The following is a 25,895-nucleotide window of genomic DNA, read 5'->3' as shown; positions in this document are numbered from 1 at the left end:
TTGAAGTGTCGGTGCTTCACAACATATATGCATGGTAGTTTGAGACTGTAAGACAATAAAAAACTCTTTGCTGGGAAAATAAAAAACTTCTTAAACAAATAATCGATTTGAACTGTAAGACAATTTAAACTCGGGGGATAAAGACAAACATCAACATGGTAGATACATATTTTCTATTATCAGTCAACTGGCCTACGCGAATACTTTAACTTGTTAGTTCATCTTTCTATTTTATATTCTCACAAAATATTCACATCAAAGATTGTAATGCACATGGCCGCCCCCAGTTTCTAAATTTTTGTGTAAATATACGATTACTTTATTTGCCGTCAATGTCTTTTGTATTTTTCTTTTAGGGTCCGTCGCTTCTCATGTGACTGCTGATAGCAAATTTTTAACACTAGGATACACGTGCGGATCCTAAGATACACGTGTGGATTCTATAAAAAAAAAAACCAGAATTCGGACACGTATCCTGTGTTGCTGCAAGTTTTCCCTTCTACAGTCACATAAGAAGTACTTTCCCCTTTGTTTTATTATGAAGTTGACTGAGTCATTTTCATGCCACCGATTTTCCTCGAAGTGAAAATAGTAAATGACTCAATCACGGTTAATGAAAGACCAAATGGAGATGCAATCACAGTGACTGTTAGTGGTCCCATTAGCAAAATGTTTGTATATTGACCTAACTTGTCTCACTATCTTAAATTTTTAAAATGCGTCACTGTTCTCACCTATCTACTATCTCAATTATTTCCTACGGCATGTCTCTGATTCTTTTAAGGGTCAGGTATTTTCCATTCATATCCAATCAGCCAAAAACATGACTTTCTTTCCTCTATTTCCTCTCCTTTTATTCCTCCCTTTCTGCTTTACATCATTTGCTTTTGGAGCCACTCTACAAGAAGATGAAGGTAATTCTTGCTTTGATTTCATGTTGTTGTTTGATTATTTCAAGGAGTTAATAATCCTACACATATTTCTTGTGTATGTGTGTATATGTGTGTGTGAGTATATATCATGAAAAAAAATAAAAAAAATTAGTAATAGCTATATAAATGGCTTTTGCTTCTCGTCTCTGTATGTATATTTGCATAATCAGTGCAAGCTCTGAAAGACATAGCTAACACAATTGGGAAGCAGAATTGGGACTTCAGCGTAGATCCATGTAGCGGAAAGAGTAACTGGACATCACCTATTCAATTACAAGCATCAGAAAATGCTGTCAAATGCAATTGCTCTTTTAACAATAACACTCTCTGCCATGTTGTTAGCATGTACGCATCTTACTTACTCTCTCTGTGTCTCTCTCTCTCTCTCATTGTTCTGTCTACAATAATGCTAGAGATAATTAATTGAATACTCAGACAAATCACGTGGGATCACAGGCGGACCCACTTGTGGACATATGTCCGCAAGGGCAGACATTAAATTTTTTATTTTAGTTTTTTTTTTCTTTGTTGCATATTTTTATTTGTCTCTTGGTTCAATATTTATATTAAGAGTAAATACTCTTTTAAGTCTCTAAAAAAAACATGGTTCCCATTTTAGTCCCTTACAAAAAAGTTTAGTTTCGAGGTTACTAAAAAATTCAAAGTAGATCAATTTAGTTAAAATCCTTCACAAATTCAAAAAAGATCTACATTAGTCCCTCAAAAAGGACCAAATCTACTGAAAACTTATTGATTAGAAAGAAAACTTATTCTTCCTCCCCTATCACGTATTCATTCCCATGCTCTCTTCATCCTTTGTTTTCCTTTTCATTTTTATAAAAAGAGATGATTGATTGCAGGTTTGACATTCTCAAATAAGTTAATATTTAGAGACGAGATCTTCACTGTGATTTTGCTTGGCTTCTGAATAGTTAGTGTTGACTTTTTTATTCACCAGTATAAAATAGAATGATGATGTATGGATGTACTGGAGTATATTCTCATATTTGTTTTGGAGGATTGATAAGATCTAGGGAGAAAATAATTCGTCAAACTATTACCTGCAGCATGTTATAGAAGCAACTAAATTATGAGCGGGTTCAAACATTAATTTAAACTTTGTTTACGGAAAAAATTTCGAGACCCTACCCCCGAACCCAATCTGAATGTGCAGATATAATATTTTTTCTCGATTCCCCACTGCCACTGCTTGGGATTCAGACCAAACCAAGTGGGTACTAGCACACAGGTTGTGAAGTTTTTTATTACATAGCTGATAGCTGCATCTATAACTATCTATCTCTAGCACACGGGTTATTAGGCTCTCTTTCATTCCTGTTTTCCAGAATAGTTTTTAAATTTTAAATATAATAAAACAAAAAATCTTGTTTGGAAAGAGTTTTTCATGCTATCTGTTTTTAAATTTTTTGTTTTATAGCTGACAGCTGCACCTCTATCTATTTATCTATCTATGTCATATATATTTTTCCTTTTTCATTTTTCTCCTTCTCTATGTATGAATTATTAAGATTTTTTTTTTAATTATGTTAATTAACACATAAATATATATATATATATATATATATATATAAAAGTTATATTTACAAATGAGTGTATGAGCGGTCATACTTAGTGTAATTTATAAAAAAATTTGTAAACGGATCATTTCCCATATATATATATATATATATATATATATATATATATATATATATAGGGACATGATCCGTTTACAAACTTTTTTGAATTTTTTTACAATTTACACTATATTCTCCCGAGAAAAATATAGTGTAGTTTGTAAAAGTTTGTATTCTCCCGGGAGAATATAGTGTAGTTTGTAAGAGTTTGTAAACAAAAAAGTTTGTAAATATAACCTGCCCCATATATATATATATATATATATATATATATATATATATATGTATATATTCTATTTTTACTATTGAATATTTTTACTATTAATTTAAGCTTGTAGATAAGTTATCATTGTTTTGGGTTGAAAAATTAAAAATTTATAATAAGAGAGACTATTATAACCCTGAAATAAATTATAATTACAAAAATATCTTCATTTCCGTCCTAAAACGACATCGTTTTGAACTCAGTGTGCATAACCTATTTACCATTAAGTGCAGAAAAAATGATCTCATTAATTTATTACCACTTTGATCATTATTATATGGGAAAAATGTTTCTGCAGTTACTGCAGATTAGTTATCTGCATTTATTTCCAAAACGACGTCGTTTTGATATTGAAATTTTAAAAAATTATAAATATAAAGACTATTATAACTCTGAAATAAATTAAAATTACAAAAACACCATGATTTCTGCCCCAAAACGACGTCGTATTAGGCTTACTGCAGATAAGTACTTATCTGCAGTAACTGCAGAAAAAGCGAACCCTTATTATATCCTACTTTTCAATAGACAATATCCGAAAAGTTTCTGAAAAGAAAAAAAAATAGCTTTTAATACATTTCCCAAAATACATAATTATATTAGAATAATAGTGGATTGGTAAAAATCATATTCATTATCATTGAACTAAAATTAAATTAACGGTTATTAATGCGAGGCCAGGTGATTTGATTTAGATGTACCTAGATATAGTTGTAAGAGAAAATAGATGGTAAATATAAAATTGCTCTGTATTTATTACCTATTTTTATTTAAATCTTTTTGGTAATATTTAAATTTGATTCAAAAGTAACCGAATGATTCAACCGATTACAGATCAACTCAGTATCTTAACATTGGTTTTACTTGGCAGTTATACCGACACAGGACACGTGAAACGACACGATACGACACTCCGACACGTTAATTTTAAAAAACATTAGATTTTGACATGTTAGGACATGTTTTGATATTAAATAATATTTTTAATTTATGTAGTGTATATTATATTTAATATTCAATAATTTAACAAAAAAATAAAGTTAAACTTATAATACCCATCAGTTTTACAAAGAAACATAAGATATCCCAAATATTTATATTAAACTAAATAAAATGGTAATCGTAATCCAATGAATCTAGTAGTTGGAACTAAAAATGCAACGCAATGCAACCTTTGAACCATTTTTTAAGTTTCTACAATGCGTATTGGAGTGTCAGAAAGTGTCGGAGTATCGAAAAATGTCAGACACGACACATCAGAATTTTTCGGTGCTTCGTAGCTTGGCACAGAACACATCCTTCGTGGGTGCAATTTCAAAGATTTGGCAGCTATTTGTCCCATAAAATAAAATTATTGACGCACAGAAGAGTCCCATTTGGTTATTCTCTTTTTAAGTTTTAACAACTTTGATGGTTTAATGGCTGTGCAGTGTTTTAAAAGCACAAAATCTTTCTGGTACTCTCCCACCGGATCTTGTCAAGTTAGCTTATCTCCAAGAAATGTATGTGGACACTCTAAAATTACAGTCTTACTGTTCAATTATATATGTATAGTTTCGTTTGCATATAGTTGATTAGTTTCTTTTATTTCTTTGTTACAGTGACCTCACCCTCAACTATCTGAATGGTACAATCCCTAAACAATGGGCCACCTTAAAACTAGTCAACGTGTAATCTCTCTGTCTTTCTCTGTGTGTGTTTTTCCTATTAATATAAAAAAATAACAAGTTTATTTGAGAATGTGAACATGGATTTGATAAGTGGTAATTTAATTTATTTGATCACAATTATTTATTGATAATAAAAGAAAAAAGAAAAAAGTGTATGATTTTTAAATAAGTGGTTATTAGTGCTATAAATGGATTAGGCCGGCCTACAGAGGTTTACGACCTAGTCTATATTAGGCTAAATTTGGCCTATTACAAATAGTCAAATAGAACATGTATAAGCTTTTAAAAAAACCTATTTAGAAAACAGGCCATAGGTTTTTTTTTACATGTCGGGCCTATAAACTTACCAACTGACCTATATCATATTATTTATATTAAATAAAATAAATAAAATTATTATTTTAATAATTTTGAATAATAAAGTAATATTATTTTAGTTATTTTTTAATTATTAAATGTATAATAGGCTTAAACAGGCTAATAGACCTAGGCCAAGACTTGTATTTTTTAAATAGGCCAGACTTGTAATTTGGGCCTACACAAGTTAAAAAGCCAGGCTGTCCAAAGAATTTTCACACGGTCTGACCTATTTAACATGAAATAACATGAATATATGACCATTTTTTATATATAAAAAGGGAGAGGTTATAATTTCCGTCAATCTAACAGTTATAATTTATTGGGTCATACTTATTAATTAATTATTAATTTTTAATAAATTATAATCGTTAGATTGACGAAAATCAAATATTACGATTTAGTAGTAACAAGTAGTAAGAAAAAGAGATAATAACTATAACTTCTCCCGTATAAAAAAATCTAAAAAATATTATCGTTGTAAAATGCATGAATAAAGGTAGTTATATCTTTACCCTCATATGCACGAACACGCTCCGATTTGCAAAAATTGCGTGTGGGACACGTGTCGGACAACGACACGCTTCTGACACCGACATCGACACGCGTCTGATACATGGTCAATATTTTGGGACACGCGGTCAACGCTTCGACACGTTTTTTCGACACGCAGTCAACTGTTTTCGACACGCAATCAACGCTTTGACACACATCCGACATATTTTTTTTTTCAGAACTAAATTTTATTTTATTAACTAAAATTGAAAATTAATTTATAAATCAATTTTTCTCTGTTATGAATTTTGACATGAAAAATTAACAAGGTACAAAAAATTATTTTTGTTTATATTTATGTTATAAACTTTAAATATTTGATTAGTTATATGACTTATTATGCGCTGTTATACATAATAAATATAAATTATGTTATATATATTAAAAATATGAGGTGGACACTTTTTGAGTGGTGAGTGTCGTTGCATTGTATTCTTTACCCATACACTCTTTAGTTGGGATTTAACAGAGTGATTTTGGTGTCCGGATTCACTGTTGTGGACACTATTGTTGTTTCTTAAACCTTTTTAATTGGACTAATTTCATGAAACATGAATGAATTTTGTGTTGTTTCTTTTGGTAAAGTTCCTTCTATGGGAACCGTCTAACGGGTCCAATTCCAAAGGAGCTTGGAAGCATCACCACTCTCAAAAGTTTGTAAGTTTCTGGTTTTCCACATTTCAATTTTTACCATTTCAATTTTTTGGTGGAAGGTTTTAGAGGAACTTTATTATAAATTGACAGGGTATTGGAGTTCAACCAATTGTCTGGAAATCTTCCTCCAGAGCTTGGGAATCTTTCCCAGATTGAAAGACTGTAAGCCCTTTATATGAATTTTACTTATAATCTTTAGTGTTAGTTGATTGATTATTTGGTGCATGTTCAATGCCTTTAATTTATTGTTTCATTTCATGTTGCTGTAGGCTTCTTACCTCCAACAACTTCACTGGAGAGTTACCTGCAACTTTTGTTAGGCTCACTGCATTGAAGCATTTGTAAGCATCTTTTTGTTTTTTATTTATTTATTTTATTATGCTAGACTGTATTTTTATTGAACTTCTAACTTCTATTTATTGCTTACCCTCCTATAATGCAGTCGAATTGGCGACAATCAATTCTCTGGACCAATACCCAATTTTATACAGAACTGGACAAATCTTGAGATGCTGTATGAATTTTTTTTCCCTTTTCTTTTGTAGACTTTAGATGTTTTACATATTGACATTTTATCTGGAGCTGTTATTGTTGTTATTATTATTATTATTATTTTCTCAGCGTGATGCAAGGGAGTGGTTTGAGTGGGCCAATTCCTTCTGGAATTTCACTTTTGAAAAACCTTACTGACTTGTAAGCATGATTTTTTATAATGTAACCAAGATTTTAAAATTAGTTTTTTTTTTTTTTTTTTTTTTTTCTCTTGTGCGTAGCCATGCTTAAAATATGATATGCAGGAGAATTACTGACTTGAATGGATCTGATTCGCCTTTTCCACAACTGAATAATATGACAAATTTGGTGCAACTGTGAGTTAAATTAAATGCTCTTATATTGTTATTATGATTATTATTATCTCTACCATGATTTAATGCCCTCAATAAGGCAATGTTTTAGGGATTTGCAATAAGACGAGATTGCTGCCCCATATTTACATATGGTCTTATTGGTTCCAGAATCTTGAGAAGTTGCAATATTATTGGAGAAATGCCCGAATATATTGGAATGTTGACTAATCTGAAAGTGATGTAAGTGCTGCTTTACTTCTTCCCCATTTTGTTTGGTTGATGCTAACTTTCGAATTTTCATGCTGGCTTTTTGAACATATTTAGAAACTTATATATATAATCATTGCATTTTATACTCATTGATGCAGTACTTCAACACGTTTCTATATTTTATGTTCCATTTTCTCTAAAACAGAGCGTATTCTGGATATCTTTTTCAGAGATCTCAGCTACAACAAATTAAGTGGTCAAATCCCGATAAGCATGGACGGTTTAAAGAATTTGTATATGCTGTAAGAAATTTTATGTAGTTTCTGATATGATAACTTTGAGTTGGAGACATATTTTCTTTAATAGGTGGATGTTACTATTTGGTTTCATTTAATAGCTATGATTTCTTGTAAGAAATCCAGAAACGATCTTTCTCTGGATATAGGATTTTGAAGTGCCAACCATCAATATAATTGTTTAAAGTTTAAATAAGACTATCTCTGATTTATATTTTTACAAAACTATGTTCTTTTTTATTTTATTTTATTTTTTATTTGAAATTCACATGTACATCCAGCATTTGATTTTCTTTTAATGTTTCAGGTAATATATTTGTACCTCTTCAAAAAACCATTTTTCTGTCAGAGAATTTTATTCCTGCTTATTTGGGAGGAATAAAAATACTTTTAAAGCTATAGAAAGAGAAATAGAGAGGACCAAATGGAGTAAAGGAAAGAAGAGAGATATTTTTATGCTAGACATTGGGTTGGTTTATTTTGGTGACTGAATTGAAACAAATATTGATGCTGCCAAACTAGATAAGTGAATATAAGAATCCTTTGGGAAACTCTAAATTACTTGGAATAGGGTTTACCAGCCTATTTACCATTTTTCTTGTTCATCAATAATTTGAGTTCTATAAATTGACTTTTTGATATTGATTTCACCAGCGTTTTATCAGGGAATCTTATGTCTGGCTCGCTGCCTGACTGGATAGATAAACCAGACTTTGTGTAAGTTGTCCTTCAAATGCTACTTACCTACTTATAGGATTTCTTGAATTTATCAAATGTGTAATTTCTTTTTGTTTTTCTCATTTGAGAATTGTAGCTTTCGCTTCATGTGTGTGTGTATACACCTTCTCTTGCCTTTTGAATGAGATTATCAAACCTTAACTCCATCTTCATTCGAATGAAACATCAAACCTCTACATGTTTTGTCTTCTCGTGAAAAACCAAGTTGAAGGCAACATTTAAGCTTGTTAGAAATATAATATAAAAATCATTCATGTGTCTTCATCTAACAATTTATGTTTTTGGGAAAGTTGGTTGCATGACATAGTATCACTGCCTCTCCTAAGTGGTCTAGAGTTTGATCCTTGTCGCCTTGTGGAATTTTTTTCGCACATGATCGGTGGGCCTGTGCATTGTCCACCCTTCAATTAGATTCTTTTATGAGGGAGTGTGTTATAACTATAATGTAAAAACCAGTTGTTTCTTAACCTAATAGCTTAAGTTTTTAGAGAGTTGGTTGCGTAACAAAGCCAAAAGATATCAATTGCATTTTGCATGTGTTTTACTTACCCATTTTCAACTCTGATAACAACTGTTTTAGCCAACTTCCCAGGTTGCCAACATCATGGTTTGTCTTATATTAAAAGCTTAATGAATTCATTCTGAAATATATTTTGTTAGAATATTATAATATCTTATTAGTATTTGAATGTATCTAATTAGGATTATTTGATTAGGATCTATTAGATCAATTTCAATTATTGTAATTGATTTTGACATCAATATATAAACAAAGTACGTGTGGTCTGATGAGACACAACAATTTTCACTCAAATATCTAATTTCGAAGTTGGTACAAGAGTTCCCAATTTGGGAGATTTTGTTGCTTCTGCAAGACCCTAATCCCATTGGACCCACTTCTTAGCAGCCGTCTTCTTTACTGCACATCATGCCAACAAGCCTTCCTTGCCGTGAGTCCTACTGGCATCTTTTTGACATGCCACTAGTCATCCAACCACCATGGTAGCATCTCTAGCAATCCCAGTCGCTATCTACGTCGTTGATCACTATCACCTGAGACTTTTTTGGCCAAATTATTCAGCAATTCGACTTGTCTCCTCCAGGCCGACCATTTTGCACAGATCATGTGCCCTGAACCAGTATCCAAACCACCATAGATTAGTGTGCCTTGTCCGTCTATGTCCAAATCTGGTTTTCCCCATTGATGGGTCCACTCCATTTGGTCTTTTCAGGCATCCTTTACTTTTTTTTGTGTTGTTAATGTTTTCGGCTATTTTTGTGTGTGTGTTTCAGGTCAGATCCATCCAGATTTTGTCCTTCCTATTTGAGGGCCTTCTCTTATGACTTTTTCCTATAATTTTCAGGCATTACGTCCTTGTTCCAACATTTTTCCGGTGGTCCAGTTAAAAGTTCCAATGGGAGACTACGATCTTGTCTCACGTAGTAGTAACAATGGTTGTGGTGGTAACAAACCATGATGCTCTTTCTATCGTAAGTTGGGACGTTTGGAGGAACGTTGATAAACGAAACATGGCAATCCTACTTCTATGATCTTGCTCACAATGAGCTAGCCTCTCCTGCCTTTATTCTGGCTGTTTCGAGTCCAAACTAGGAAGCCTTTCTTCAATTTATGGCTACCTCCCAAACCGATAGTCTTATTGCTTGCTTCTCTAAACCATCTCTTGAGTTGTGGATAATTGACTCTGGTGCTTCTAATCATCTCAATGGTAATATGGATCTTCTCACCTCTCATACCAACTGTGACAATTTATGTTTAGTTGCCCTTGCTTATTGTACGAAGAAAGTTGTTCCCAGCATTGGACAAACACAATTGTGTATTTATTAACCTTTAACATCGGTTCTTTATGTCCCTGACTTCCCTTTTAATTTAATTTCATTGAGTCAACTCTTTCATTCTCTTCATTGTTCCATTGCCTTTACTAAAAACCTTGTTCTTGTGCATGGTCCAATTACGAGGAGGATGATTGGTGTCGATAGTGAGTCATGAGGCCTTTAACATCTTTCTATGCCCGGTTCCCCAGTGGTATGCACCATGATGGGTTCTCCTGACCTCATTCACACTCGTCTTGGACATTCAAGTCTATCCGAATTCTAGAAAATGGAGCAACACCCTGACTTTGTTACTCAGTGAGCGTTTGGGTTAATGTGCGAACTCCACAAATCATTGTATGGTTTGAAGCAGTAACTTGGGGCTTGGTTTTATAGGAGTAGATGAAGATCAGTCATGGGAACCTATTAATGCCACAGTATTACCTCTACTTTTCAAAACCAGGTGGAGGATCCATATAGACTTCTTCATGTAAGTCACCATTTAGGAATGCATTCTTCACATCTAACTGTTGCAGAGGCCAATCTAGATTGGCAGCAAGAGATAAGAGAACTCGGATGGTATTGACTTTAGCAACCGGAGCAAAAGTCTCATGATAATCTATCCCATGAGTCTGAGTGAAACCCTTTGCAACCAATCTTGCCTTGTATCTGTTGATGCTATTATCTGCATTGAATTTTATTGTAAACACCCATTTGCATCCTACTGCCTTTTTTCCTTTGGGTAGGGTCACTATCTCCCAAGTTCCATTTCTTTCTAAAGCATTCATTTCTTCAAAGACAGCATCCCTCCATTTTTTATCATTGAGAGCCTCATGTATATTTCTCGGTATCTTTGTACTATCCAACATAGTATTGAAAGCACGAAACCCTGGGGACAACTTTCCATATGAAATATGATTAGAAATAGGATGAGTAGTACAAGATCGAGTACCTTTTCTGAGAGCAATGGGCAAGTGTAGATCATTTTCACCATGACACTCAAGTATTGGGGTGCTGGAACTAGAACATGGTTCAGAATCCTGGCAGTGTAGAGGCTCTGGGTTATTCACACTTTGAGGAGGCTTTCGCCTGCTATAGACTTGTCCCCATTTTGAGGAGGCTCCTGATGGTGAGGATTCTGTAGCTCCCCCTGTTTCTAAAAGTAGAGGTAATACTGTGGCATTAATAGGTTCCCATGACTGATCTTCATCTACTCCTATAGACTCCCCCTGAAGAGAAGTCGAGGGGAAGAAAGGGTCATTCTCAGAAAAAGTGACATCCATAGAGACAAAGACCTTACGAAGAGAGGGTGAATAACACTTATAGCCACGTTGAGTAGGAGAATAACCAATAAAGACACACTGGAGAGACTTAGGATCAAGCTTAGACCGTTGATGGGAGGGAATATGGACAAATACAACACAACCAAATAACTTGAGAGGTAAGGAGGAGACACCTCGGAAGGAAGGGAAGATACGAACAAGACTAGAAAGAGGAGACTGAAATTTCAGAATGCGAGATGGCATTCGATTTATCAGATACGAGACTGCCTCTCCCCAAAGATATTTAGGAACACTCGTGGTAAACATAAGAGCCCGAGCAACTTCAAGGAGATGTCGGTTTTTTCTTTCCGCAACTCCGTTTTGTTGGGGTGTGTCAGGACACGAGCTTTGGTGAAGGATGCCATGTTGGGAAAGATATTCTCCAAGAATAGAGTTAAAATACTCTTTGCCATTATCTGTACGAAGAATTTGTATAGCAACTTGGAATTGGGTTTGAACCATGGCATGAAATTTTTTAAACACGGATGCAGCATCGGACTTATCCTTTAGAAGATACACCCAACAAACTCGAGAATGGTCATCAATGAAGGTAATGAACCATCGAGTACCTGAAATATTTTTAACACGGGCTGGACCCCATATGTCGCTATGAATTAAGGAAAATGGGGAAGAGTCATGGTGAACTTTAGAAGGATAATGAGCACGAGTATGCTTGGCAAGTTGACAAATATCACAAGAAAACAAACTTGGACTTTTATTAATAAATAAGTTTGGCAACAACTTCTGAAGATAAATAAAATTTGGATGGCCTAGCCTACGATGCCACAGCATAACATCATTACATGAATCAAAAGGAAACATAGAGTTTTTTTCTACGAAAACAGCTTCATGAGTCACATCCTCCTCAAAGTAGTAAAGTCCACCATCCTCTCTAGCACTGCCAATCATCCTCTCCGAGTCCTGTTCCTGAAAAACACAACCATGTGGAAAGAATTTAGCAAAGCAATGCAACTCAGAGGTGAGCTTGCTAATGGAAATGAGATTACAAGTCAGAGAAGGAACATAAAGAACTGATGTCAAAGTAATCAGCTCAGAAAGTTTAATGGTGCCGTGTCCCGCAATCTGGGAAAAACTGCCATCGGCGATCTTGACCCGAGAAGGTTCAGAATATGGAGTGTATGAACAAAACAAGCCAAGATTACCTGTCATATGATCAGAGGCTCCAGAATCAAGGATCCAATGATTTTGACTATCAACATGGAAAGTTGTACCTTGCTGGACCACATGACTAGTGGCCTTAGGAGGTTGCTCGTGGTAATAAAAAGAGTGTTTTGAGGAAGCCATGAATAAAAAGAGAAGGGTTGACCGTTGATGAAAAATCAAGTTTTGTAAACTTTTAATCTGACCTCTGGAACAGGAAGGGGAGAAGCCGGCGAGAAGGTCTGTGCAAGTCGCGACGGAAAAAAAAACGTCTGGAAGGCGGCGCGTGGTGGCGCGTGCAGCGGCTGACGGCGATGGGTCCAGCGGCGGTCAACTCGTCGGATCCTTCTGAGTCGAATGGTCACCTCACTTTTTTGATCGGAGGTCAGTAAACTAGGTTTCTGTGTTGGACAGATTCAAGGCGGTGTTTAGGAGGTGTTTGACGGTGATGGAAGTGTTTGGATGGTTATTTCAGATTTGAATTAGGGTAGGAACGAACCCGCTCTGATACCATGTAAAGAACTTTGGGATACACCACCCCAAAAGCTAGCTCAAAGGGTGGGAGTGCCCAAGGCCTTATAAAGGCCACATTAGTTGCCCATACAATCAATGTGAGACTATATATCTCAACAGGTTTAGTCGCTTCAGTTTAGTTGTTCAGGAGTTTGGCTTAACTCGTAATGAAGTCGATCATTCTGTTTTCGATCAACCTAATTTTCTCTAATCGGTACATCTGTCTCTTTGTTTTTACGGGATACATTGTAATAACTTGCAGTGAACGAGTTGGTATTGAACAAATCAAATAACACTTGTTCAAACATTTTTAGACTAGGGACCTTGACAAACTCCGTTATTGCTTAGGCATTGAAGTGACACAATCGGGATATGACATTTCCATCTCTCAAAGGAAGGATGGCTTGGATATCTTGGAAGAAATTGGAATGTTAGGATGAAAGCCCATTGACTCACCTATAAATCCCTATGTCAAACTTCTATTAGGAAAAAGGGAGCCACTGACAAACCCTTGTTGTTATCGGAGGTTGGTTGTGAAGTTAAATTATCTTACGATAACGAGATCAAGTATTTCTTTTGTAGTGAGCGTGCTAAGTCGATTTCTTGACTTCCTATGTGATTTTCATTGGGAGACAACTGTTGATATTCTTCGATACATTAAAGGAGCACCATTAAAATGCCTTTTACACAAAGATAAAGTGCATATGGAGTTTTATTGGTATACTGATGCTAAATGGGTAGGTTCTCCCTCGGATAGATGCTTTATTTCTAGTTATTATGTTCTCTTTGGCGGTTATAAGATTTTATGGAAAAGCAAGAAGAGACCTTATGGTTAGATCGAGTGCAGAGGTTGAGTAACGGGCAATGACAATTGCTACTTGTGAGCTCATTTGGTTGAAGCAGTTGATCCAAGAGTCGAGCATTTATGATCACATTATATATATATATATATATATATATATATATATATATATATATACGGGGAAGATTATATTTATAAACTTTTTGTTTACAAATTCTTATAAACTACACTAAGTATGACCGGTCATACTTAGTGTAATTTGTAAAAAAAGTTTGTAAACGGATACTTCCCATATATATATATATATGCACACGTGGTCCAAAAAAGTTTACACAACATTTTTCACGCAAATCTCTTATTTCTAGTTTATGTAATCTTGGAGTGTTGATTTTTATCCAAAAATGTATTTCTGATCAATAGACACGTGTCATAACTCTTCCTTCTTTAGCTAATCCTTTCACATACTTTTATCATTTGTTTGTTGTATTGAAGGATACATTTTTTATCATTCCTTCTGTGGAGTCCCATTGTATATCCCCAAGATAATCAAGCAGAAAAATTTACTTATTTTGCTAATGGTATTCTTAGAATTCTCGTGAGCAATCAAATGTTCAATGAAGTTGATATGTTGCATCATCTCATATTCTGATTAGGATTCTATGAACTCTATGCAGAGATCTCTCAAATAACAACTTCAGTATTATAAACTTAGAGCAGCAGACTTGTCAACAAGGAAGCGTGTAAGAATCTTGCATTTATATTTTTTCTTCATTTTTAATTTATTTCTTTCTTTTCTTGTTTTGCGATTTTAAGAAACTATGTGAACTTTAACCATTTCCTATATTCCATAGGAACTTGTTTGCCGCCTCTTTGAACGGCAACAACTTGTAAGTCTTTGTTTTTTATTAATACCTCATGCTAAATTATTTAATTACATATTTACATATGCATAACTAATAGTGTAGAAAACCGTGTATAATCAGCTACTTTAGGAAATTCCTTTATAACCGATTGTATCCCTAGAATTAGGCACATTTTAATTGTGTTTCCTATTCTGTTAGGATCATAGGCGGACCCAGGGGAGGGCGTGGGTTGACGGCCTCCCCTCCCTAAACTTAGATTTTTTTATTATTATAGGTAGGGTTGACAATTTAGGCCGACATAACATGATAGTCACAAATTTGACACGAACATGAATATACTTAATACGAACACAACATGAATTTGAAAACGGGTTAAAATCTTCGACACAAACACAACCAACTTATTTTGCTGGTTGACAGGACACGGCACAAATAACCCACAATCTCAAAGCATGTCGCTCATTATATGTGTTGATAAGACACAACACAAGTAACTTGCCAACCTCAAAGTGTATTGCTTATCATGTGGATTGACGTGATATAATAAGACACAAATAACCTGTAAGAAGATTAATGTGAATCAATGTTGTGTTTGTGGGTTGACACGTAACACAATACGAATTTTGTGTCAACTTTTGCTAACACAAACACGATGCGAATTTGAAAACGAGCGACCCGTAGACGAATTTTTCATGTTATGTTTGTGTGAATGTCAGTGGGTCGCGTTGCAAATTGACACCTCTAATTTATAGGTATAAAATATTATTTTTGTAATAGTAATAGATTATTATTCTTAATAGTTAACCTCCCTCAAAAACTCTTGTAATATAATAATATTTGAAACATTGATATTTTATTTTCGCACCTTATCTTAAAAAAATCTGGGTCCACACTAGTTAGGATGTCCCACAAATTATGGGATCTAACTTTAATTTCTTTTCTACTCTGCTAGACTTTATGTGTATATAGCTAACTGTTGAGATATATAAAATCATTAATGTAGCCTCACCCAACAGCTTAAGCTTTTGGGTTGAATTGGTTCTTTACATGGTATCAGAGCCTCGATGTACCGGGTTCGATCCTCATCGCCTCCCACTTTCTTTCTAGTGCAATTTCTTTCTTCGCACAGGTAGGGGGGCCTATGCATCGTCCACACTTCAAGCCCAATGGGCTCTCGTGTGAGGGGACGTGTTGAGATATATAAAATCATTAATGTAGCCTCACCCAACAGCTTAAACTTTTGGATTAAATTGGTTCTTTACACTAACCGATTGATTTAGTATTCAATTATGAATGAAATTGTCCCACAAATCAGAGTTTAATTTTTAAACTCTGAGATGGTATCAGAGGGTTTCTTTCTTGGGACCACCTTTGTTTCTCCTTTATTTTCAATCTTTTTACTTTCTTCTCTCTTAATTGAATGGCCTTCATCGCCGATGACCTCCGGCATCTGCCATCCTTCCTCGCTGGTTATTCTTGTTTAAAGTTATTGGGACATAAATCACCTAGAGGGTGCTTTGTTGCATAAGGTGGCAGAAGTTGAAGAGACTACTAATCACTTGGAGGAGGATGTTTGACCTCAACAGCCTGGAGAAACACAGAACATTCAGTCTGCTTATAGGCTGAATGGTAAAAACTACCTTAAGTGGTTCCAACTTGTTCGTACCATGCTAAAAGGAAAGGAGAAGATTTGTCATCTCAAGAGTACCAGATCTAACATAAAAGATCCTAAATTCAAAGCATGGGGTGAAGAAGACTCAATGATATGGTGTGGTTGTGGAATTTTATGGTTCCTAAATTTAGTGGCATGGGCGTGTTTTTGACTAATGCAAATTATATCTGGGATGCAATTGAGAATTCCAAGGCTGGATATGCTAATTATATTCCTTATGGCTGGAACTGGATCACTGTAGAGTGATAAAAACCAAATTCCTTGATGATGCAGTTGTGCTATAGTATAGGACTTCATTGAAAAAGAGAGTCTATAATTTTCTTGTTGGACTTAACCCAAAGTTTGATCAAGATATAGAACCTCGGCAAAGGTTCCAAATTTTAAGGAAGTTGTGTCCATAGTCCGAAGTGAAGAAAGAGGAGGGGGCTGATGCTTGAACCAAACAAAAATCAGCGAGCTCTGGCTAATGGCAACAACTAATCAGGCATAAATGTGCCAAATGTATCAGTTTTTGAAGAAGGAAAACCTGCTCGGTCAAAGGCTCAAAATTGTGATGACTCGTGGTGCACTTACAACAGTAAGGCACGCAAACTCATGAATGTTGTTGGAAGCTTAATGGAAAGCCACCAAGCCAAGAATGGGGACAATGAGGAGAACAGCCAAGGAACAATGAAAAAGCCCACCTTTCTGCAATGCCACAAGGTGAATCAACACCACAAGAACCTAGTAGTCTTAACCAGAAAGATATTGAGGGGGTGAGATCACTTACAGACAACCTTAAGAAGCCTTCAGGTACTTGTTCTTTGGCATATAGAGGTGAGTTTTCATTTTCAATTGGACTAAATATCTCGGGCACAACCTTTACCAACTCCTAAATTATGGATTTACGAGCTATTGACCATAAGACACATCTAATAATTTTTCTGCCTATTCTTCATGTCCAAGCAGTAAGAAAATAGCCGCTACTTGTGGTTCTTTGACCACCCTAGCAGTTGTAGGCGATGTCCTTGAAAAGTAAGCCTCTTAGTGACTTTTAAAAATGTCCTTCATGTCCCTAGATTTGTTTCTATACAAAAAATCACTCAAGATTTATTCTGCAATGTGTTTTTTTTCGCAATAATTATACGTGCTAGGGAACAGGACAAGATGGTCTTACTGCCTTGGAATACCAAGCTAGTTGAACATAACCAAGAACAGATTACACCATTCCTACAATTCGGAGTTTGTTTCATTTAATAAAGAAAATATTTGGCTTCATCATTGGGGACTTGGACATCCATCATTTAGGATTATGATTATCACAACTCTTTTCCTTATACTTAGGATTTGATTTGTATCTTTTCATTAATTTCCTAGTTTCCTTATCTTTTTAGTTTCCAAATATAAGAAGTTGATTAATCCTAGTTTCATATTATTAGAGATCGTATGTCATGCATAAATAGAAGGTGCTACTGAGGATTTCCTTAAGCAATTTAGAAATTCCTCTTCCACAAAAATCAAGTGGAATGAACTAATGAAACTTTACTGCGACGAGAAGTTTACAATCAGCATGGCTCACAATCCTGTACAACAAGACCAATTAAGCACATCAAAGTTGATAGACACTTCATCAAATAGAAGATAAATAGTGGGTGGATTTGTCCGGCTTATGCAACTACATAAGGTCAACTTGCTCACATTCTTACCAAAGGGTTGAGCAGCTCAGTATTTCAAGATATTGTTTCCATGCTGGGAATGGGGAATATCTATCAACTAGCTTGAGGGGATTGTGGAAAACCGTGCATAATAAGCTATTTCAGGAAATTCGTTTATAACATGTATTCCTAGAATTTGGCTCATTTTAATTGTTTTTCCTATTCTGTTAATATGTACCACAAATCATGGGGTCTAACTTCAATTTCTTTTCTATTGTGCTAGGGATTTTGTGAATTTAGCTAGTTTTTTGATGTATTATTCAATTATGTATGAAATATGTAACTTTTAATCTGAGACATAGGTTACTGTGCTAATTTGTTCTTCCCCCCTCCGTTTTATCTTCTCAGAGGAAATATTTCATGTTTGGCAAACTATCACTGTCCTAAAAGTAAGTTAATTTATCATGGATTTCCATTAGACTGTTAAACAATATTTAACATTTGAACCTGTTGATTTTTAATGTATTTATATATTTTTCGAGATTGAGTATACCCGGAAAAGAATTATCATTTTATAAAGTAATTTACAATAGTGGTTAATTCCTTTAGTAATTGCTCACCTATTTGTGCTTTTCCAAGCTTGGTACTCAATCAATATAAATTGTGGTGGAAAGCTTGTAACTTCCAATGGAAATAAGACATATGATGATGATTCGAGTGAGATGGGGCCAGCAAGGTTTCGTCAAACTGGAACGAATTGGGCAATTATCACTGCTGGTCACTTCTTTGATAGTGGTCAGCCTGACTACTATACATGGTCTAATACAACAAAGCTTGCTGTGGACAATGCTGAACTGTACATGGATGCACGTGTTTCTCCAAATTCTCTGACTTATTATGGATTTTGTCTTGGAAATGGAAACTACACAGTGAATCTCCATTTTGCAGAAATAATGTTCACTAATGATACAACATATAGTAGCTTGGGAAGGCGTGTATTTGACATCTATATTCAGGTGCATGGTTTCATCATTTTCCCTCCTTTGCCAACATATTAAAGGGATAGGATATTATGACACACGAATAATGTTACGCACAATGTTACGACCACATTTTAACCGTTGATTTTCGCCAATCAACGATTATTATTTTTCAAATCAAACTCATTAATTAATTATTAATTCGCAATAAATGATAATCGTTGATTGGCGGAAATCAACGGTTAAGATGTGGTCGTAACATTGTGCATAACATTATTTGTGTGTCACAATATCCTATCCCCATATTAAATATTTAACAAACGGCCTTTAGCATAGTGGGTACTAATCTCTTTGAGGACATCATGATACCAGATTCAAATCCTTTAGCAGATTGTTTTTGTAACCATCAAGTGAACCATTTTATGTGGATTTTAATATGGCAGAGAAAGTTGGTGGCAAAGGATTTCAATATTGTAAAAGAAGCAGGGGGTGTTGGTAAGGCAGTCATTAAAACGTTTACTGCTGTTGTGACTAGTAATGCCTTAGAGATCCGCTTATATTGGGCTGGGAAAGGAACAACTACTATCCCATTTGGATCAGTATATGGTCCTCTTATATCAGCTATATCTGTTGATCCCGGTGAGTTGTACTTCTGTGAAGTTTATTATTTTCTACCATCACCTTTATCATCTAAAAAAATGTAATGTATTACTCTTATATAATAATCATGCAGACTTTACTCCCCCGTTGGAAAATAATGGAAGAAGCATACCTGTAAGGGTTGTGGTTGCAATTGTGGCTGCAGGAGTAATTGTTATCATCTTGGTAATTGGTATACTATGGTGGAAGGGCTGTTTAAGACTAAAAAGTTCAAGGGCAGGAGGTAATCACTGAGAAAATTACTTCAATTATTCTGATTACCAACCTTTCAAATAGAACGTTCAGGAATTCTTACTCACAAAAATGGGATTTTGCATGAATTTGAGTGTGTAACTTATTTAGGTATCTAATTATTTGACCTTTCATCTTATATAACCATTGAGTGTGTCGGACATGATTTAGACAATGAATTCAATCATATCATTCGTTTCTAAATAATGTATGGTTTTCCTAATATAATAGATCTCTGATTTTTGTTTGCTTCAATTGACAGAGCTAAAGGGTTTAGGTTCACAAACTGGCTTATTTACATTGCGGCAAATCAAAGCAGCAACAAACAACTTTGATGAATCCTTCAAGATTGGAGAAGGAGGGTTTGGTCCTGTTTACAAGGTATATTCTGCATAATTCAACAGTATTGTTTGTCATCGTGAGTAATATGTTGTAATTGTAGTAATCAAAAGCTGTATAACCATTCCCCAAAATGCAGGGCACTCTGTCAGATGGTACAATAGTAGCAGTTAAGCAGCTTTCTTCTAAATCAGCGCAAGGGAATCGTGAATTTATAAATGAGATAGGAATGATTTCTGCTCTGCAACACCCTAATTTAGTCAAGCTCTACGGCTTTTGTATGGAGAAGGATCAATTGTTGCTGATATATGAATACATGGAAAACAATAGCCTTGCTAATGCTTTATTTGGTAATTACTTTTCCCTATGTTCAAGTTTTTTTGCTGTCTGTAATATTTTACAATCTTGAACATGTAAAATATATTCATGAACTAACGGTATTGTTGCCTATCAGTCAGAAAAGAAGACCCAGAGAAACGTCAATTGAGATTGGATTGGCAAACAAGGCAGAGAATTTGTGTTGGTATTGCTAAAGGTTTAGCTTACCTTCATGAAGAGTCAAGACTAAAGATCGTTCACAGGGACATCAAAGCCACTAATATACTGCTGGATAAAGATCTCAACCCAAAGATATCTGATTTTGGTTTGGCTAAGCTCAATGAAGAGGACAATACCCACATAAGCACCAGAATAGCTGGCACTTAGTGAGTTCATATATTTCGTATTATCTTGCGTTGACCTTTATTTAATGATATTTTGTACTCATGATCCCCCTGAAGAAACAAAAGAATAGAGGTCATCTGCTGAAATACCAAATTCTTCCACTTATCATTGATCTTAAAAAATTAAATTACTGATTTATTTTCAATGCTGCAGTGGGTACATGGCTCCTGAGTATGCAATGCATGGCTATTTGACGGACAAAGCAGATGTTTATAGTTTTGGAATTGTTGCTTTGGAGATTGTTAGTGGAACGCACAACTCCAATAGCCATCCTAAAGAAGAATGCTTCTCTCTTCTTGATTGGGTAAGCTCTGCTTTCATGCCAATCTTATTGACCTTGAGAACATCTAGCATGGTTATGTACATTGCCCAGAAAGTTGAAACTATATGTTGAGATATATAAAGCCATTAATGTAGCCTAACCCAAAAGCTTTTTGGGATACACCACCCCAAAAGCTAGCTCTGGGAGAAGCTACATTAATGGCTTTATATATCTCAACACTATATAACAAATTTCATTCTATTTTCATCTTTTGACATCCTTGAAAAGGGTTGCATCATGTGTAGTGACTGCGTCATGTGTAGCGAGCCAATTATAAAGAGATTTTTTATTTTATTTTTTAAAGATAAACTATTTGATCATTTATTGGAGGATACACTTCTGTTTGACGCAATGCATTGGAGCTCAAGCATAGCAAAAAATGGCCTCAATTTGTTTCACCAGAGCAAGGCCCTACATCAGTGCTAGGGTGTGGTGAAATGTGAGATAGGGTCCTTACACTTTTATGGGCAAGTGTTTAAGAGAAGAAAGAGGGAGGGGGGAGGGGGGAGGGGGGGGGGGGGTGGAGGAAATGCTCAATGGTGGGTGGTAAGTTGAGGGAGATAGCAAATGCTTTTGCTCAAAGAAGAGTGAATATTACTTGCATGCAAGAGACAAAAATGGATGGGAGAAAATGCTAAAGAAGTGGAAGGCACCAGATTCACAGGCATAACAAAAAATAAAATTGGAATAGAGATTATGATTGGTAAAGTTTCAAAGACAAAGTTGTTTTTTTCAAATAAACTAGATATAGGCTTATTTTTGTTAATCTAGTTGTAAGAGATTTAATTTTGAATGTCCTTATTGTTAATGCTTCCGATGTTGGAATACATGTATCCAATAAACCATATTTCAGAAAATTTAGAGGAGGTTTTAAGGGAGATACCACACGAGGAGGAGATATTCAAAGGAGGATATTTATATGGACATATTGGGTGAAGTAGTGAGAGATTTTGACAAAGTCCGTGGAGATTCTGGCTATGGGACTAGAAATGCGCCTGATGAAGATATTTTGAGCTTTGCTTTAGTTTATAATTTGTTGTTAGGGAATACTTCCTTAGGTAAAGAGAGTCATGTATCATCACTTTCCGCAATAGTCAAAATTGAAGCCAAATTATTTTTCTTGCTAGAAGAAAGGATTGCTACGCAACATAAGTTGGTGGTCTTATAAGTTTGGTATTACGAAGTACAAAAAATGCAGAGTGAAAGCTAAATGAGCTAAAGGAGGAAAAATGAACAGATTTTAAGGAAAGAATGCTTTAGGAAGGACTGTGGCAACTAGATGGAGATGTGAAAATGACGTGGAACAAGATGTCTCTGTGTATCCAAAAAGTGGCAAGATGGATGTTAAGGGAAAGTAAAAGGAACAAACATCATACAAAGGAAATTTGGTGGTGGAATGAAGAGGTGCATGAGATAAGTAAATATAAGTGTTTTAAATATTTGCATAAATGCCTTAGTGAAAATAATGTGCAAAAGTTTAGATTGACTAGAAAAAATGCCAAGAAAGTTGGGCGAGAGGCTTGATGTAAAGTTTTCTCTAATATGTACAATAAACTAGAGAGCAAAGAATGAGAAAAAGGTATCTATAGTCTTGCAAAGATAAAGGACAAGAATAGTAAATACATGATCTAGGTTAGATGTATTAAGGATAAAAATAAAAAAAACTTTTAATTAGAGATGCAAAAGTCAAGAAAACGGTGATGATCTAATAACAAGCTTTTTAATGGACAATGAGGTGGATTTGGAGGACATTCTCATGATTTAAATTGAAGGCTTCTGCGTAGAATTAGAGCGTATGAAATTAAGGAGGTATTAAAGAAGATGAAGACTAGTAAAGCATTGAGACCGATGGTGTCTCTATTCGAGTGTGGAGATGTTTAGGGGATGCAGCAATAAGTTGGTTGACCAATCTTTGTAATAAGATTCTCCAAACTAATAAGAAGTTGACGAATGGAGGAAGAGTATGCTTATGCTTATCTACAAGAACAAGGTGAATATCCGAAATTGTTCCAACTATAGAAGGATTAAGCTTATTAGATATACAATGAAGTTGTGGAAGAGAATTATCGGACTTTGTTTGAGAATATATACCGAGGTCTCTGGATTTATATGTCTCTAGATTTATGTCAGGAAGATCTATAATGGATTATTGTGTTTTTTTTATCTTCATATGGCGTATAACAAGGTTCCAAGAAAGAATCTATGGTAGATTCTTGAGAAGGAAAAAAATATCATTAAAGTATGTAGAAGCAATCAAGGATATGCATGATTTTGTTACTACATGTATGAAGTATTGTAATTGCACATCAAGTTGTATTCCATTCATAGTTGGTTTACACCAATATTCTACTTTGAGTCCTTATCTTTTTTCCCTAGTTATGGATGAACTAGCGAAAGATATGCAAGATGAGGTGTCATGATGTATGCTATTTACAAATGATATTGTGTTTATCGATGAGATTAGAGCTACTGTTAACACTAAATTATAATTATGAAGAAGTATTTTGGAGTCTAAAGAATTTACTTTAAGTCAAACTAAGACTGAATATATGAAGCATGAGTTCGCCATGTTTAGAGGAGATCAATAATTTTTTAATATGCTTGAACATGTACCCAACAAAGGTGCATTTTGATATCTGGGATCAATATTCCAAAAGGGAAGGAGATTGTTGAGGATGTAAGTCACAGACTTAGAACAAGTTTGCTGACATGGTGCAGTACATCAGGATTTTTGTGCGGTCACAAAGGCAAAAGGAAAATTTTATAGAATAATAGTAAGGCCTACAATGTTATACTGAGTTGAATGTTGGCAAGCACAGAGAAATAATATGAGCACAACATGGGAGTAACAAAGATAAGGATGTTGAGGTGGATGTATGATCATCCAATGATAGATAATATAAGAAATGAGGATATTTGACGAAAAATTATAATGGTATTGGTGGCAAAAAAGATGAGTGAATATAGAATGAGATGACTTGGGTGTATTCTTCGAAGAGCTATAGATGCTCCAGTAGGAAGAAAAGAAGAGGTCAGCCAAAACACACTAATGGGAAAGTAGTAAAATAAGAATTAATGGAGTGAAAAATGGAGTGCATACAACATGTTTAAGGTCAGAATAGAGGAAAACTATTAGTATTGTGAAAAGTTAAAATTTTCCTTACATTCCAGTTTTTCTTTTTTTCTCTCTTATAATTTATTTTTCTCTCCATCATCTAGGCTTGCTTTTATTTTATTTGGATTCGTTGATGGAAGATCCCAACTAATTTGGAATAAAAGTGATGTTAATATTTACACCATTGAAGACATAATTTGAAGTTAATATATCATTATGAAAATTGTTGTGATGTCCCAAATTGAAGATACCATTTTCTTACGTTTTGTGAAATCCTGGGGTTTGGCCAGGCAACGAATTATTTCTTTGCAAAATCTTCAAGCTAAGAGCATGTTGTTTTGAGTTATATCTTCGATGTTGTAGCTGGTTCTGGAACTTAATATCTCGTTTGCGTATACTGTGAATTGACTTGGTAATCCAACAGCTATTTGTATTGTACATTACCAGGTGCGTCTCTTGAAAGAAAAAGGTAATATAACGGAACTTGTTGATTGGAGGTTGGGTGAAGACTTCAACAAAGAAGAGGTAATGGTGATGATCAATGTGGCTCTTCTGTGCACCAGTTTCTCTCCGATGCTCAGGCCCACCATGTCTTCAGTTGTAAGCATGCTTGAAGGAAAAACTGTTGTTCAAGAGGTGGTGTCAGCCACAAGTGAGGAATTGGATGATAAGAAATTTGAAGTGATGCGACAGTATTACCAAAAGAGAGGAGAAAATAGCTTAAGAGAGACTCAGAGCCAGAGTATCTCAACAGATGAATCTAATGCATTTATAGGTGATACAGATTCTTCTTATTGGGAAAACAGAAATTAAGGAACCTATAGAAGTTTAGTTAATGCATCTATTTCTTCTGTTTCATGTAAGGACATAGGCAAGGGGTAATATAGAAGGTCCAAAGCACCTGGGCGATGAAGGATAAAGGTGGCTTGTTGAAATGGTTAATAAATCCATCTTTATAATTTTAGGAATGCCAACCTCAAAATGTTTTAAATCCATCTTTTAAGTGCATTTTTCCTTGCTCTTTGAAATGTCTAGAATTTAATTTATCAAGTTTGCAAATGGGGCAGGATCAACTTACACCAATATAAGAATAATAAGTGCTACATTCAATCATAGTCGTTGATCTCAGTTGGATCTAATGACTCAATTAATAAATTAGAACCATTAGATATGAATCGGATCAACTGTTAGTATTGAGTGTGTCACTTACATAAATTGATCATGTCTCTTACAAACATCATCAATATTAAATGGCTTGTACCCATTCTTAGATCTAAAGTCATGCTCAAAGCAAGTAATTTAACAGTACTATAATTGAATCTATTGTTTAATTCTTGCAATTGATAATCAATTGTAGCACAAAAGAAGTTTACATTATAAAAGAAAAAAAAACTTTAGAAAAATCTCCTTGTTCATGTGAACTTGACCTTTCCTAATAGATTTTGCATTCATATATGGAATATAGATGCCATCGACCCCAACTAATTTGAGATAAAGATGTTATTGATGTTGAAGTGGAATGTCAATGTTGTTTTTGAAATTTATAACAAGGGCCCAATACTATAG

The 25,895-nt window shown here is 34.7% G+C and overlaps 1 protein-coding gene across 1 annotated transcript; it reads left to right on the top strand.

The window, feature by feature from the left end:
• The first annotated feature begins 823 nt into the window (after positions 1-823).
• Positions 824-25,320, top strand: LOC133305760 (probable leucine-rich repeat receptor-like serine/threonine-protein kinase At3g14840). The gene is made up of 24 exons (XM_061506002.1): positions 824-914; positions 1,103-1,277; positions 4,265-4,336; positions 4,436-4,504; positions 6,002-6,073; positions 6,161-6,232; positions 6,340-6,411; positions 6,513-6,584; positions 6,692-6,763; positions 6,868-6,939; positions 7,087-7,158; positions 7,359-7,430; positions 8,079-8,141; positions 14,465-14,530; positions 14,642-14,677; positions 18,329-18,408; positions 18,599-18,975; positions 19,383-19,578; positions 19,673-19,822; positions 20,093-20,211; positions 20,309-20,519; positions 20,624-20,873; positions 21,046-21,196; positions 24,777-25,320. Exons 1-24 carry the CDS (start codon positions 824-826, stop codon positions 25,140-25,142), a joined length of 3,048 nt encoding a protein of 1,015 aa, XP_061361986.1. The 3' UTR covers positions 25,143-25,320.
• Positions 25,321-25,895: the final 575 nt, after the last annotated feature.

This window comes from Gastrolobium bilobum, unplaced genomic scaffold (assembly GCF_033153095.1).
Source record: "Gastrolobium bilobum isolate Gb01-03AN ecotype WA unplaced genomic scaffold, APGP_CSIRO_Gbil_v1 utg33251, whole genome shotgun sequence".
Lineage (NCBI taxonomy): Eukaryota > Viridiplantae > Streptophyta > Magnoliopsida > Fabales > Fabaceae > Gastrolobium > Gastrolobium bilobum.
The sequence above is the reverse complement of the archived record's forward strand: the minus strand, read 5'-3'. Positions and strand labels throughout refer to the sequence as shown.